The 17249-nt window shown below is 49.3% G+C and overlaps 1 protein-coding gene across 3 annotated transcripts in view; it reads right to left on the reverse strand.

The window, feature by feature from the left end:
• The window catches only part of Hip1 (huntingtin interacting protein 1), a 100663-nt gene extending 88649 nt beyond the window's left edge, over positions 1-12014 (reverse strand). For all 3 annotated transcript variants that reach the window (XM_042686495.1, XM_042686499.1, XM_042686494.1), the window contains exon 1: positions 11826-12014. In XM_042686495.1, coding sequence (XP_042542429.1) covers positions 11826-11945 — 120 coding nt within the window. In that variant the 5' untranslated portion in view covers positions 11946-12014. The remainder of the gene's footprint in view (positions 1-11825) is intronic.
• Positions 12015-17249: the final 5235 nt, after the last annotated feature.

Genomic DNA, 17249 nt, shown 5'->3' on the forward strand with positions numbered 1-17249 from the left:
GCCCTGGCAGGGCGCAAGGAGGAAGGGCTGGGTGGACGCGGGGTGAGGGTGGGATGCCGGGTGTTCATTGGGAGGTGATGGGTGGGTATCCAGTTGGTGCGGATACCATGGGGAGGAGCTTAGGTTCAGTTTAGGTCATGCAGAATTTTTTTTTTGAGGTGCTGGGAATGGAACCCATCAAGCACCTGCCTAGTAAGTCAACCAATGAAAACCTCAGTCATTGGTTTCCTCAAACAAGGTCTTTTTATGGAGCCCATACCAGCCTGCAACTAGAAATTCTCCTGATTCAGCTTCCCCAGGCAGCGATCCCAATACTCAGCTGAGATCCAGTCTCTTAGGACAGGAGCTCCTTTCATGGCTCTAATTATGCCAGTTTAGGTCCACACTCAGGGTTATTAGTTCAATATGATTTCAGGGCCAGAACTGGAACCAAAATGGCTGTCTGTCATTAGTTCTGTATTCAAAATATTTTAGCCTTTGTTGTTCAAATAAGGCTAACTGTTTTAGCCTTATTAAAGGGCAAACACAGAGAGGAAACCAAAATTAAACAGATGACTGTGCGCCAGTGACTCATGCCTCTAATCCTGGCTACTCAGGAGGCTGAGATCTGAGGATCATGATTCAGAGCTAACTCTAGCGGGACAGTCTGAGACTCTTATCTTCAATTAATCACCTAAAAGCAGGGAGCAGAGCTGTCGTTTAAGTGGAAAAATGCCAACTTTGCGCACAAAAGCTCAAGGACGGCACCTAGCCCAAAGTTCAAGCCATAAGACATATTGAAATATGAACATATTTCAATATGTTCACATTTACATCAATGTATGTGAATACAGTTATATATAAATACATACTATGTTACAGATCCCCTATGTGTAATGAAAGTTATACATAGAAACGTATTATATTTGGGGGTTCTAGGGAGAGAACCCAGGACCCTGCATATGCTAAGCACCTGCTCTACCACTGAGCTCCAGCCCTGACATAATTTTTTTCAAACACCTACCACTGCCAAACCAGGAGAGGTGGTGGCCTGGGCAGACCTGCCTTTCTGGGAGAATCAACCTTGGCTCAGGAGAACCCATGGCACCTGGGATGGAGACAGAGGAGGGAAGGAGGGTGGAGGCCTTAGGAGAGACATGAGGGAAACGGCTGGATAGGGCCTCGGCATTCCCTGGCAGCCATGCTCTATGGTGGGCCTCAAAGCACCTCTGTGAGAAAGCCAGGGTTCCTGCATAGTTCCTGACACCATCACCAAGCTCCCAGCTGCTCACACGGCCTGGAGAGCTTTGTGGCTGGAGCACAAGGCAAGCCTACCATTGTGAGCTGCACAACTTTTCGCCACCTGTTCTGTTTTGGATTTGACAGACGCCCTGAGCCTTTGCTGGCAGAAAGCCCTGTGCTGGGCACACTACCGATGGGCAGGAAACTTGGGGTACAGAGGAAGCTCTGCCTGCCACTAAGGAAAGCAGACAGAAGATACAGAGGAATGGAAGCCAAAGGTAACATGCTAAGTAGGGGCAATGGTAGGTCACCGCTTCCCACCATCCGGAGCATCCCTGCATCAGAGTGAGGTCCCAATGGGGGCCCTGCTGAAGCCCCAAAGGAGTAGAGAACTCTTTTTCTTTTTCTTTTCTTTTTCTGGCCAGAGACTGAGACTCAAACTCAGTACCTGATGCTTTCACTCATTGACTAGTACTCTCCTAACTGAACCATGTCCCCAACCCTTTTGTTTGCTTTTGAACTTACGCATTTTGAAATATAAATACAGAAAACTGCATAGGGAAAAAATGCACAGTCAAAATCCACCATCCTGGCTAATAAAGAGTACAAAAACAAAAACAAAAACAAAACTGCATCCAGAGTATGGAAGAAGACTTAAAAGAAAAAAAAAATCGTCAGGCAACCTCAGAGAAAAACAATCCGAGGAACAAGTAGCACCTTAATAACACAATGGAAACATATCACATGACAGGACAATAAAAACAAAACAACGAAGCCCATGAGTGCCAAGCACTTCCAGGGACACAGAGCAGGGCGCTGTCGATACACCACTGCACAATGTGCAATCACATGGAAGCCATCTGGGGGCACCCCTGTGCCAAGCGTGTGCAAAGCCAATCCGTTGCTCGCTAACCAGTGATAGGCCAAATACATGAGCCGGCGAAGTGCTCATACCAGTGATCCCCAACTATTCATGAGGCTGAGGTTGGGAGGATTTTAGTTCTAGGCCAGCCGGGACATAAAGTCCACAAGACCTCATCTCAACCAATAGCTGGGTTGTAGTGATTGGTGTATACCTGTTATATCAATTCTACAGGAGGCTGAGAACTATCAGAAAGATCGAGGTTCCACTGAAAGTGGGCATGAGACTCCATCTCAACAGAAAAAGCTGAGCATCATAGTGCATGCCTATCATCCCACATACGTGAGATTTCTAAGTAGGAGGATGTCAGTCCAAAACACTCTGGGCAATAGACAGGAACACACACCTGAAAAACAACAAAAGCAGAAAGGGCTGGGAACATGGCTCAACTGATAGAGTGCTTGTCCAAGAGGCCCAGAGATCAAAACCTAGGGTCTCACTAACTTTATCTGAGCTAGCCTCAAAGGTACAATTCTTCAATCTTTGTCTGCCATGTAGCTGGAATTACACCTGTGCTATACCATGCCCAGCTGCTTCTTCTGTGTTGAGATGGGGTCTCACCATGTTGCTCCAGCTAGCTTGAGGCTGCTGGGCTCAAAGGATTCTCTCACCTCAGCCTCCAGGCAGTTGGGATTAGACAGACAGCACCATGCTTGGCTAAATACAGATCCCGCAATGGCTGTGTATTACCAAAAATATCTCTTCTTCTGGGAGGAATTTTAAATAGCCAAGTCAAGTGGGGAAAAAAAAATCTCTGTACCTTTTCTAAGAAGTTACCAGTTGTAGACCAAGATTCAGCTTTAAAGAAAGCAGGCCACGGGCTGGGAAGGTGGCTCAGTGGTAGAGCGCTTGCCTTGCATGCATGAGGCCCTGGGTTCCATTCCTCAGTACCACATAAGCAAAAAGAAAAAAGCCAGAAGTGGCGCTGTGGCTCAAGTGGTAGAGTGCTAGCCTTGAGCTGAAGAGCTGAGGGACAGCGCCCAGGCCCAGAGTTCAGGCCCCAAGACTGGACCCAAAAAAAAAAAAAAAAAAAAAAGCTGAGCAACAGTGGAAAGCCCTGAGTTCAAGCTCCATTATGAGCATTTAAAAAAACAAAAATAATTTTTAAAAACTGGGCTTCTGGGCCTGGAAAGGTGGCTCAGCAGTAGAGTGCTTGCCTTACATGCATAAGGCCCTGGGTTCGAATCCTTAGCACCACATAAGCAGAAAAAGCTAGAAGTGGTGCTGTGGCTCAAGTGGTAGAGTGCTAGCCTTGAGCTGAAGAGCTGAGGGACATCGCCCAGGCCCAGAGTTCAAGCTCCACGACCAACAAAACGAACAAACAAACAAAAAAAACTCAAAACAACAACAACAAAAAAGCTGGGCTTCTGGACGATGCAGAATGGCTTCCTGAGCTGCCATTCAACACTCTCCTCCACTGTGTGACCCTCAGGCATCTCAAATCCCAGCCCCTCACCTCCCAAGTCTAGGCTGTGCTGCCCAAGGCTGGGGACATGGCTTCTCCCTGCCTGCCCAGGAGGGAAACGGAAGCAGACTGCACCCTGCCAGGAGGTGGGGATGGCAAGCTCCATGGCAAGGTGGGCACTGCTCCAGACCATCAGCCCCTCTGGCCGCAGCAGCAGACTGGCCACCAGAGCAGCAGGCGGGCTGTGTCCCACCACACCCAGGTCTATGCCACACTGAACCCTGAGAGAGTGGGATGAGCAAGTCTGATGGATGGTATAGGCCTCATCAGTGCCTTGCAGATGGGCTGAGGCAGCAAGACAGGGTGACACCTCATCCCTGCTCCCTGTTCCTCCTGACCAGGGCACATGAAAGTCCTTGCTTCAAGAGATCAATCAAGTGCTGGCCATTTCATCTGGAAGTCAGCTTTCAGGAATTTATAAGCTAAAACACTGGAGAGCTGGAAGGACCTTCGGGAAGCTTTTCCAGTCTCTCATTTTGAAAAGGGAAATTCAGTAGCATAACCAGACTTTCTTACTCTCTGGGGAAGAGTTCTCAGCTTACAGGCTGACTTTCCCTAATCCAAAATACTTGGAACCACAAATGGTTCAAATTTGGGACATTTCCCTAGATTTTGGGAGTATCTGGAAATGCTGAGAAGCTGGGACTTAGATTTAGACACAAAAGGAAGTGAAGTTCTATTTTTTATGTGCCTTTTGCATATAATGTCTGAAGGTGATTTTATATAGCATGTTTTAGTAATCTGTAGCATAAAATTGTTTCATGGTATTATGGTTTATGAATGACATGTCTGCCCCCCAAAAGGCTCACTGAAGACGTGGTCCCCTGCTGGTGGGTCAAATCACTGGGAAGTGACTAGATCACTTTGACCTGATGAACAGGGAGATCTATGGATAGATGATGATGCAATCTGATGACGCAATTAGGAGATGATAGAAGCTAGGAGGGGCAGCATGTGATTGCAGGAAGTAGGCATGTCTTGAGGCCTAACCTTGTTCCTGCCTGTCTATCCGTCTGTCTGTCTGTCTCTGTCTCTCTGTTTCTGTCTCTATCTCTCTCTCTCTGCTTCCTGGACACCACGAAGTGCTTGACTTCACTCCTCTAGGCCCTTCGGACATTGTGTTCTACCTCACCATGGCAACAAGGGAGCCAGCTGACCTGAACCAAAACCTCCAAAACTGTCGGCCAAATAAATCCTCCTTCTGAAGTTGTTTATGTCAGGTATCTTTGGTCAAAGCAAGGGCAGGTCTGACTAACACGTGGGTGGCATCATGTAGATGCTCACAGTGTATTTGGATTTTGGATTCTCAGAATGGGGATGCTTGACCTTTACTTTGTGCCTTGCCCCATTGTCACTCCCTGCCGCAAATCCCCACTATGGTGTACTGCCAGTCAGCCACAGCCAGGCATCAAAGACACCAGCCTGTCTTTCTCTCCCTGTCCTGTGTTCCCACCTTTATCACAGAAGTGCACGTGAGCCAAAGCCATGTTTCAGAATGCTCATGAAGAGGCAGGTTTAGAGGTTCACACATGTAATCCCAGCTCTCTTGGAGGCTAAGGCAGGAAGACTAGGGAGTTTGAGGCCAGCCTAGGTTATGTAATAAGACTTGGTCTCCATAAACAAAGGAAGTAATGAGGGCAAAGGAAGTAATGAGTGGTGAAGGGCAATTGAAACCTGGACAACCGGCATCACAGAGTAATCAGCAGACTGCGGCTGTGTAGACAGAGAAAGGGAAAGCTGCCGTGGAAGTATGAAGATGGCTGAGAGAAGTGGTCACACAGGCTGGTGTGTGGGGAGACATAGGGAGCTGGCATCACAGAGGTACGAAGAGAAACCATCGAAACCACTGTTCAGGTCAGTGAGGAGAGGAGAGGAAGGAGGAAGAGGTAAATCAAAAGTAGGGGAGGTCTGTTCCTTGTGGACCTCAACTCTCAGAGGACAGAGGAAGAACAAAGAGAATAGCAATAGAAAGCCAGGCCCTAGGACCAGTTGTCCTGGATTTGGGGGTCCCAGCTCTACTACTTCCTTAAGAATTCCTTCTCCATGAAACAGAAATTATAGGCTGAGAATCTCTAAACCAAAAGCCCAAATCTGAAGGTACAGTCCTCCCTACCCCCAACTGAGGATTGAACTCAAAGCCTTGTGACCACTTGAGCCATACCTCCAGTCTCTTTTGTGTGTTTGTTTGTTTTGTAGGGGTGTTGTATTTTGGTTTTTTGGATTTTCCAGATAGAGTCTCAAAACAATCTTCCTATCTTACCTCCTATCTTACCTTCCTAAGTGGGGTTATGGACAGGCACCACTGTCATATCTGAAAATTTTTTAGGATGTCCAACATGATATCACAGTGAAAAATTCCACATCTGACCTTCAGGGATGGGTCACAATGAAACTGCAGAGACACTGTAAAATCACTCAGACCCTTGCCTGTGATCACAATAATGGAGGGGGACCCTGAGACAAAAGGATCAGAATTTGAAGCTTGGACATGTTATACTGAAATTCTTTTGTACAACTATTTGAAGACAATGAGAAGAAAACTTAGAAAAAGCATTCTAGGTCAGCCTGGGTTGAAAATGAGACCTTGTCTCAAAAAAAAAAAAAAAAAATCTGGCTGTGGTCATCATTGAAGAGGAAGGAGAAGAGAAAAAGGAGGAAGAGGAAGAGGAGGAGGAGGAGTGGTAGACAAGAGGATCAAGAATTCAAGACCATCCTGGATAAAAAATAAATACATTAGGACTAGATATGTGGCTCAGTAGTAGAGTGCTTGCCTAGCGTGCAAAGCCCTGGCTTCCATTCCTCAGTACCACATACACAGAAAACGCTGGAGGCGGCACTGTGGCTCAAGTGATAGAATGCTAGCCTTGAGCAAAAGCAGCTCACGGACAGTGCCCAGGCCCTGAGTTCAAGCCCCAGCACTGGCAAAAAAAGAATTAGAAAATTAGAAAATAAGAAAATAATTAGAAAATAAGTAAATAAATAATAACAACACTTAACAAATGACTTAGAGCCTACAGGTTTAGGATAGATGAGACAAACAAGTGGGCATTTTGTTTTGTTTTGGAGGTATGGTGTGTGCATACACACATATGCTTGGGTATGAACTCAGGGCCTCAAGCTCAACTCTTTTGCTCATGGTTGATGCCCTGCAACTTGAGTCAAGCCTCTACTTTGAACTTTCTGCTGGTTCATTGGAGATAAAGAGTCTCACAAACTTTTCTGCCTAGGGATGGCTTTGAACAGTGATCCTCAGACCTCAGCCTCCTGAGTGGCTAGGATTATAGGTGTGAGCCACTGGTGCCTCGCAACAAATAAAACTTTGTATTTCACAATAAGAAGGCCAAAACAGCCCAGTGAAGAGTACCCGATTCCACCATTACCAGCTAACTACAGAATTGCTATTTCTCTCTTTCTTTTCCTCCCAGAAAGTTAAGTTTCTCATTCCTCTACTGGTAACTGTTCTCCTGGGAGACTAAGGTTAGGATATATCTAGGGACAATGAGGTAGGAAGCTGGTGTATTTGGGATCTGCACTGCATGATTTTGTATTCCTGTTAAATTTCTCTGTGAAGAGAAAATCACTAAATCCATCTAGTACTGAAAAAAAAATTGTGTTTCGGCTTCAGTCCCTTTCCCCAACAGATGTCATTACATATGTGCAAAAATCAAGACAGCCAGGCACTGACCAGAACACCAGAACCACTGTGGCTCACAGGGGTAGAGCGCTAGCCTTGAGCAAGAGTCAAGGACAGTGCCCAGGTCCTGAGTTCAAGCCACACAACCAACAACAAAAATATATATCAAGTCAAAAACCCCTCTGACCTTCACAAAGAGTATAGTCCATGTGTTTAATTCAGACACACTACAGGGGTGGGAAGGCTGGCTCATGCAAGGCCTAGGTACACTGTTAGCCAAGTTGGCCACTGTCACTATTAGCAATGGGAAGAAAACCAGAAGAGGACCAGATAGTAGTCTGAAGAAAGCTCACAGCTTCATCCCCATCTTTTCTACCATTTAAGAGACCAAAGAAGAGTCATAGCACCATTTGTTCTGTTGCATCTTGTTTTTTGAGACAGGGTCTCCCTATGGAGCTGGCTTTAAATTCACCATCCTCCTGCTTGTGCCTCCCAAGGGGATTACAAGCATGAGCTACCATACCCAGCTCTGTGTGTGTGTGTGTGTGTGTGTGTGTGTGATGCTGGAGATTGAACCCAAGGCCTTGCACATGCCAGGCAAATGTTCCACCACTGCACTCTACCATCTGGCTTTGGGTAATGACAGTGATGGAAGTCCTCGGACCACAAAGGAGACCCACCTGGGTGAGCCCCCCCCCCCCCACACACACACACAGCTCCTCAGGGACTCATCTCTTGATCACCTCTGGGTACTGCTCTCTAGGGTACATGCTCCCTAAATGGATGTTAAAAGAACAAATGAGGGGCTGGGAGTTTAGCCCAGCGGAAGGGCGCCCGCCTGGCACACGCAAGGCCCTGGGTTCAGTCCTCAGCTCTGGGAAAAAAAAAAAAAAAAAGAACAAATGAGGGGCTCGTAGCTTAGTGGTAGAGTGCTTGCCTAGCATGCATGAACCTTGGGTTCAGTACCTCAGTACCACATTAACAGAAAAAGCCAGAAGTGGCATTGTGGCTCAAGTGGTAGAGTGCTAGCCTTGAGTAAAAGAGCTCAGGGACAGTGCCCAGGCCCTGAGTTCAAGCCCCAAGATTGGCAAAAATAAATAAATAAATAAAATGAAAGGAAGGTAGGAAGGAAAGAAGGGAGGGAGGGAGGGAGGGAGTGGAGGAAGGAAGGGAAGGGAGGGAAGAGTGGGAAGAGAGGGAAGGGAGGGAAGGAAAGGAAGGAATGAAGAAGGAAGGAAAAATGAGCCGTAGGGAAAATCACTTTCCGATTAAGTAAATACAGTCAGGACAGTTGGCTTGTCTGCAATGAGCACCCTCCAGGATAATTCCAGAATTGTTCTCTTGGCCAACAGAAGTGAAAACGACCTGACACTTGGGGGAAGGTCTGATGTCCTGGCTTTGAACCTCCATGCTTTTGGGGGGGGGGGGGGGAGAGGGACACTGGGGACTGAACTCAGGAGCCTCTTTTCTATACTTGAGCCATTTCCCCAGCTCTTCTGTACTTTTCAGTTTGTTCCTTTTGCCCAAGTCATCCTAACCTGGACCCTCCCACCTGAATCCTCCACCTCTGCCTCCCTAGTAGCTAAGATTACAGGCATGTGCCACCACATCCAGCCCAAATCTCCACCCTTTGGCTCAGTACTGGGAGGAGCGGAGGCAAACTGCCAGACTCCTGAGTCACAAGGCCCTGTCCATAGAATGAGGCGCACACCTAACCACCCTGTGCACCCAGCTGAAATCATTCATTACACTTGCAACAGCTTCCCAGACAAGGCATTATTACAGCTGCTTTGGGAAGGCAAGACGATACCTTCATTTCCCAGGCACTGGGCAGGTACTTAGGACCCAAGTCGGAAAATGGGTAGGTAGGCAGGTGTGGGAGGGGGACTGACCTACACTGAGCTGTGGCTGGGCCATTAGATGGGCCAGTGGTCCCCACTCTGGTAGAAACAATGGGCAGATGATGTCTGAGAGCAGTGTCAATAGAACTGAGGATAGAAGGCCTCCCAGAAGAGGCTGGAAGCAAGGAAAGGCAGAGGGAAGACAGCAAAGCCACCAGAGCCCATTGATGGAGGCAGGGCTCCCCACTGAGCATGGGCAGGACAAGGAAAGACAAGAAGGGGACTGGGAACCACTAGGGAAAAACAGCAAGTTGTTAGGTCCTGGTGAGCACGCACCCCATATTCTCCCACTCCCACAGCCGGTTCAATACATAGCCCAGGCTGGCCTGGAAGTACACTACTACACTACACTACACTACACTATACTATACTACACTACACTACACTACACTACACCATACTATACAAGCCCCACCTTAAAACCTAAATGTGTGGACTGGGAAGGTGGCTCAGCGGTAGAGTGCTTGCCTTGCATGCATGAGGCCCTGAGTTTGATTCCTCAGCACAATATAAGCAGTAAAAACCAGAAGTGGCACTGTGGCTCAAGTGGTAGAGTGCTAGCCTTGAGCTGAAGAGCTTAGGGATAGCCCCCATGCCCAGAGTTCAAGCCCCTCAACTGAAAAAAAAAAGAAAAAAAAGAAGAAAAAAAAAAACCTAAATGTGCCAGGCACCAGTAACTCATGCCTATAATACAAGCTACTCAGGAGGCTCTGAAATCTGAAGATCACAGTTCAAAGCCAGCCCCGGAAGGAAAGTCTGTGAGACTCTTACCTCCAATTAACCACCAGAAAACTGGAAATGGCGCTGTGGCTCAAGTGGTAGAGGGTTCACCTTGAGCTGAAGAGCTTAGGGACAGCACCCAGGCCCTGAGTTCAAGCCCCACAATTGAACAACAACAAAAAAGTTTCAACAGAAACATTATTTTCCTGGTCCAATCTACATCACTTTCACACACACACACACAAAAGTACTCAACTAAATCTGGCTAATGACAATTGTTCCACAGAATGTAACATTCCAGAAAACACTGACCTGCATGCACTCTCCTTGTTGGTGTGTCCTGGACAGCCAGGGGACATGCCAGTCATGGTTGGTAATTTTCCCAAACCTAATTTCTATCATCATAATGGGTCAAATTCTTAAGCATAGTTCTTTATTGCTCCAGTTTTTACTGATCTGAGCCTCTAGAAGGAATTGATTGTTCTAAAATAACAGCTATTTGTTTTCCTCTTCCAGCGGAGAGAGGCATAGGGTTTTCCGGGAGGAAACCACTCCGCGTGACAAGTGACAAGGCAGGAACTCTGAAGGCCATCATGCAACTTCCTTAGGTTGGGGGATATTCTGCTGTCAGAGAATCAGCCCTAATCCAGGATGGATCCTGGGAGGCAGAGTGAACTTTTCTCCCTCACCCTCCCAGAGTAGGGCAACCTTAGTCCTCACCCTCAAGACACACAAGTGGGAAGGGTCAGAAGGTACAGGAAGAAGAGGTCCTATGGTTAAAAAGCTTTATTCTCTAAACGAGGTGCCTGTGCCTCACACTGTAATCCTAGCTACTCAAGAGGCTGAGATCTGAGGATCATGAGCTTCAAAACTAGCCTAGGCAGAAAAGCCCCTGAGGCTATTAACCAGCAAAAAGCTGAAAGCAGAGATGTGGCTCAAGTGGTAGAGCTCCAGCCTTGAGTGCAAAAGCTAAGCAAGAGCATGAGACCCTGAGTTCAAGTTCAATACTAACACACACACACACACACACACACACAGGTTTATTCTCTGGAAGGTTCCATTTATAGAACACTCAAAGCCCTCCCTATCTACCATTTCTATCTTTTCTACTGGCACAGCACAACTGGGGACTAGCCCTTGGCAGTGGAGGCCAGTCTAGATCTTCAAAGTGAAGAGTGGAGAATAAATCAGCTCCTCCAACTTTGGCCCAGGGATGAAAAGAGGGCTTGTACTCTTTCGAAATGGATTTTCCTATACAAATGAGCTGATAAATAGCATAAACGTGTCAGCTTCAGGCCGTCCACCACTGATACACCCAAAATCAGAGCTCCAGAGGTAAAAATGGCTTGTGGCTTTGTGTTGATATCACTGAGGAATTTTGGCCCCCAGCCCTGGACACGCCAGACCCGGGCGGTATGCCTATGAGCTGTCAGGCACAGGGGGGAGGCGGGAGTAGACCCAAACCTCCAGTCCAGGGCTCTGGGTATCAGTGGGATGCAGGCTACCAGGCGAGGCGCCCCTCTTCCAGCCCCCCGGTTCATTTTCCAAGCTCGGCCTCATGGTTCATTTCCTACATTCCTTCCCATGGCTCCCACGACCCCTGGGCCCGGCCGGAGGGCCGACATCTGGGGCTGGCAGGAGCTGAGCTCGGGGCACCCAGGAAGGGGAGGGGGCAGCCAGAGGCGACCCTGAGCAAGACGGCCCCCGAGGCCGGCGCCCCGACTTGCGAAGCCAAGCGGCTCCGAAGAGCTTCGGCGTCCAGGCCCCGCTCCCCGGCCGCTCCCGGTGCCTCCCCCGGGCTTCCCCGGGGACCCCGGGAGCCCGCGCCGCGCCGCCGCCCCCCAGCGCCGGGCCACCCGAGCTCCTGGGCCGCGCTGGCCGGACCCGCAAGACCCCGCTCCACAGCCGCCCAGACCCGCGCGCCGTCCAGAGCCCGCGATGCCCGAGGTCCACAGTCCTCACCTGAGTCCGCTCGAAGCTCTCGCGCTCCGCCGCCTCCAGCCCGGAGCCGACCCCACGCCGGCTCAACACCTTGGGCAGCGGGTTGGGAACCTGCTTCATGGAGCTGGCCATCCGGTCCATGTTGCTTCACCAAGCCGAGTCAGGGGCCCTCGGCCGCCCCGGGATCCCCGCGGCGCCGCCTGCCCCGCCCTGCCCGCGGGGATCCGGCGCTAACGGGACGGATCCCGCCTCCTATTGGCTGGGAGCGCCGTCTATCGCCAGGATGCCCCGCCCCCAACTAGAGGCTTCCCCGCCCCCTCCGGAGTGTGTCTGCTCTCCCCGCCGGGCTGGCCCTGAAGACCACACACGCGCTGTGACTGGCCAGGAGTTCTGTCCATCACGATGCCGGGGGCGGGAAGGGGCGTGGCGTGACATGGCAGGCTGCCCTGATCTGCCCCCAGTGGTTTCGCCCCTCCCGAACGCACCGCCCCTCCCTCCGCCCGCAAGCTCAGCCCGCGCCGACGCCCGCTGCTCCGGCGTGGATGCCCGCGGGGCCTGGTAGCGGGGAATGGGAAGATTCCCCCCCCCCCCCGCCCCTGCCCCGAGAATCCTGGCCAGCCTGGGAGGGTCTTGCTTTGGGGCCTGGGGTGCGCGGGGAGTGCGGGAGCGCGGCGGTGCGAAAAGTTCGAGCCCCGCCCCCTGACCCCCGACCTCGGGGACCCGACTCGCGGGGACCCCTGGGCCCCCCCTCACCACTCCCTGCGAAGTCGGAGCCCGCAGGGAGTCACTTGTGAGCGTCTTTATATGCACATACACTGTATTATATATACACGTGTATATGTGTTTATGTGCATTAGGTATGTATGTATGTGAGACCCCAGGAGTGCATGAGGCTTGCTGTGACCAGGAGTTACAACGCGTTTCCGGTGCTGGAGGTGGATCCCAGGGCCCCAGCGTGCAAAGGCAATCGATTTAAAAAAATAAAACTAAAAACAAAAAACTTTGGGGGCTGGGAAGGTGGCTCAGTGGTAGAGCGCTTGCCTTGCATGCATGAGGCCCTGGGTTCGATTCCTCAGCACCACATAAGCAAAAAGAAAAAAGCCGGAAGTGGCGCTGTGGCTCAAGTGGTAGAGCGCTAGCCTTGAGCTGAAGAGCTGAGGGATAGCACCCAGACCCAGAGTTCAAGCCCCAGGGCCGACAAAACTATAATAATAACTTTTGGTTAAAAATCAAACAACATTAAAAATATTGACATGAAAAAGGGAAAAAGGGGCGAGTGTTGGCCAAATTGTGGGGAACGACTGGAGGCTTGGACTCCAGCGAATGCTCTGCGGCCTGGGCCAGTGGGGACCGAATTGGGACAAGGTGAAAAGGAACCGGAAGAGGAGAGGGACAATGAGGCCTTCAATGGAAGAAGGGAGAAAGTTCCATCACCTCTGGGAAGTTTAAGTAAATAAACGGGTTTATTTACCTGGAGCTGGGCCTGGAGCAAAAGAAGCCAAGAGGGGGCACCCAGGACCAAGCCCCAGGACCAAGTTTGGGCTAAGGAAGAGTGGGGGTGGGGAGAGGACAGAGGACTTCCGTGGAGCAGTTCCTGCGGCTGAAGAATTGCTCTGGGGCTTTAGTTGCATAACAATTCCATTTTGTAAATTGAATTCCCGTGGAGGGTTAATTGTTCCCTTCAGTGTAGTCACTGGGATCCTATTTTCAAAGTGGGATCGCTGGGGTTTGGCTTTAGTAGTGGAGCCTGTGCCCAGCATGCCAGGATTCAATCCCGAAGACCACAAAAAATTAAAGTGACATCAATTAAAAGCTATGGCAGGGTGTCAGTGACTCATACCTGTATTTCAAGCTACTCAGGAGGCTACAGGCCGGAGTATCACAGTTTGAAGCCAGCTAGAAGCCTCTAACTCCAAAATAACCAGCAAAAACAAAGTTGGGCTGGAGGTGTGGTTCAAGTGGTAGAGCACCAGCTAGGCAAGCAAGCTCAGAGTCCTGAGTACAATTACCCTAGTACTGGCAACCAATCAGTAAGTAAATAAACATATAAATGAAATTATGAACAAAAATGTGACCAAGGAATATTATTCACACCAGTAGGCCTGGAGGAGAAAGGAAGGCTAGGAGGTGTTGAGTGATTGAGGGAGAAGGGAGAGAGTAGAAAGGAGAGGGGGAGGAAAGAGAATGGGGAGGGTTTTCAAAGAGGTGCTTGTCACCTGCAAAGAACTGTGGCTCCGGAGGGCGCCGGTGGCTCCTGCCTGCAAACCTTGAGCAAAAGAAGCTCAGGGACAGTGTCCAGGCCCACGCTCTAGGACTGGCACCAAAAAAAAAAAAAAGCTCAGGGACAGTGATCAAGTCCCACAACTGACAAGATAAAGAAAAGGAACTGTAGCCCTTGGCAGAAAAATCACAGTCACTACAGAAGCTGTGACCTGACATGCTTAGAAGGTCTCTTCTCATTTCCTACTGGTGTCTCCAATCTACCAAACCCAGGTGGAATAAAAAAAGGAGTCCTGGCCGGGCGCTGGTGGCTCATGCCTGTAATCCTAGCTACTCAGGAGGCTGAGATCTGAGAATCGCTGTTCAAAGCCAGCCCGGGCAGGAGAGACCGAGAGACTCCTATCTCCAATAAACCACCAGAAAACCGGAAGTGGCGCTGTAGCTCAAGTGGTAGAGCGCTCACCTTGAGCTGAAGAGCTGAGGGACAGCGCCCAGGCCCAGAGTTCAAGCCCCACGACCGACAAAAAAAAAAAAAGGAGTCCTGGGGTAGATTACCCCTCAGGCACTGTAGCCCTGGAAGTACAGGACCAAAGGGGTTCCCAGCCTAGATATAGGGGGAGGCAGTTTTTTCAATAACAAGCAGCAGAGAAACAAAGATCTCCCAATATTTTCACTCCACATGTCCAGGCTGAGTTCTGTGCTTGCCCCACATCCTGGACAGGAGGGAAAAGTGATTTATGACCTGTTTGCCCAGATTTTATAGTGTCAATAAACACCGGCCCTTTAAACAGAGATTAAGGGATCAGCCTCGTTCTTATTAGAATAAACCAAAGTGGGAATCAGGAATTTGTGGTTTTGCAGGCACCCGGGAGTCACCTCCAGGGTGAAATTCAGAACCAGTTACAAATGAGGATCTTCCCCTTTTAGTTTTGTCAAAGCAGCAAAACCCTTTGCCAGGGGTTGAATGAAAGCAAACCTACCCCTCCCCCGCCCCCTGCAAACTATAAGACCTGCGGACTTCAGGGTCCCAGCACTGCGAGAAACCTTGTCCCAGACCTTCAAGAAAACATGCGCTGTCTGCAAAATAAGACTCTTATCTCTGGGACCCCCATAAACTGCCTTTCCCCTCCCTCTAGTAGCTGGTGAATTGGTCTCCAGTTTAAGTTTAGTGGAATGGAGATAGATAGCCACATGGTTCAGGTAGAAAAGAGTCTGCCAGCCTGCACAAGATAGAGGCTTGCAGGGGATGCAAGGGATTCAGGGGAAGGAGAAGAGGCCAGGGACAAGGGAAAGGCTGCAAGGGGGCAGGGCAAAATGAGGGGCGGAACTAACCATACAGACTGATCAGTAGGGAGAGGGCAGAGAGAGGGTGTGGCCCCAGCAAAGACCTCAGAGGCTGGGGGAACCTCCCATTGCCTCCAGGTGTGCCAGTTACCTAGGTTACCAATGCTGGGAGGGGCTTCTAGGGAAGGGGCCACCTGAGCACCCAGGAAGAACAATGGGAAAGGAGCCATTTTTCCTGGCAGACCTAACATCCAGTAGTTTGGATCTATTAGTATTTAGTATGAAGATATGTGAGCTGATCATACATATCCCTAGAGGTTCTATTTTAATAGCGTTAGTGAGGTATACTTGGCAGACATTAAGCTGTGTATGTTCAAAGCAACTGGAGAAGTTGATTTTTTTTTTTTTAACAGAAATTCCAACCCAGGAATGGTTCAGGCCTGTTATCCTAGCTAGTCAGGAGGTTAAGATCTGAAGAACCAAGTGGCGCTGTAGCTCAAGTGGTAGAGCGCTTGCCATGAGCTGAAGAGCTGAGGGACAGTGCCCAGGCCCAGAGTTCAAGCCCCACGACCGACAAAGAAAAAAAAAAAAAAGAAATACACTGCATTTTAGGGCTGGGAAGGTGGCTCAGTGGTAGAGCGCATGCCTTGCATGCCTGAGGCCCTGGGTTCAATTCCTCAGCACCACATAAGCAAAAAGAAAAAAGCCAGAAGTAGAGCTGTGGCTCAATTGGTAGAGCGCTAGCCTTGAGCTGAAGAGCTGAGGGACAGCGCCCAGGCCCAGAGTTCAGGCCCCATGACCGGACCCAAAAAAAAAAAAAAGATCTGAAGAACCCAGTTCAAAGCCAACCCAGGTAGAAAAATCTGTGAGAATCTCTGATTCGTTAGGGGAAAAAAAGTTGGAACTGGAAGTGTAGCTCAAATGGTAGTGCACCACCAGCCTTGAGGGATAGAAGCTGAGTGAAAGCACAAGAATCAGACTTGAAGACTCTGCCAGTAATTAGTCATTGGTTTCATCTGATTTCTGCCACTCTCCATTAGTTTGCATGTGCCGGATTTTGGGTTAATTTTTTGGTGGGCGGGGGGTATCTAGATTGAACCCAGTCTTCACACATGCTAACCACACACTCTAAATATACTCACAACCACCTAGAACTTTACACAAATGGAATCATACAGGTAACTTTTTAAGAAATCTCCCAGTTGGTTGCAGTGTTTCAGATGCATGAGAGTTCCTGTGGTTCCTCCTCTTCAACACTCCATGAGCTCTGTCTTTTAATCTCAGCCATCCTAGTGAGGCGTGATGGTGTCTTATTGGACTTGTGTTATTGGTGGTGGTGGTCATGGGGCTTGAACTCTGGGCTTGGGCGCTGTCTCTGCACTCTTCAGCTCAAGGCCAGCGCTCTACCACTTGAGCCACAACACCACTTCTGGTTTTCTGAGTGGTATATTGGAGATAAAAAGTCTCATGAACTTTCCTGCCTGGGCTGGCTTTGAACTGTGATCCTCAAATCTCAGCCTCCTGACTAGCTAGGATTACAGGTGTGAGCCACCAGCACCCAGCTCTTATTGGATTTTTAAGTTTGCATTTCCCCAGTGACTAAAAACAATGAGCTTGTTTTTGTTGTTGTTGTTGTTTTAATGTGTTTTTTTCCATGAGTTCATTTGATATCTATATATTTCATTTGGTAACATGTTAAAATCTGAGATGTATCTCTGTGGTAGAAGAAGTGGCTAGCACATTCAAGGCCGAGTTTGATCCCTAGAACCACACACTTCTTGTGCTAGCTGGTAATATTCCAAGGGTGTTGTCACACATGATTGCCCAGAGAAGATGGCACAGCCCACCTAGAGCCAACAGAAATGTCAATTCTTAACGTATGGAAAGAGAACTCACCACAGAAGTGGACAGTGGCAAAGGAGAGCTACTGGCCTGACTGAC

This window comes from Dipodomys spectabilis, unplaced genomic scaffold (assembly GCF_019054845.1).
Source record: "Dipodomys spectabilis isolate Male_0828 unplaced genomic scaffold, ASM1905484v1 ptg000098l, whole genome shotgun sequence".
NCBI lineage: Eukaryota > Metazoa > Chordata > Mammalia > Rodentia > Heteromyidae > Dipodomys > Dipodomys spectabilis.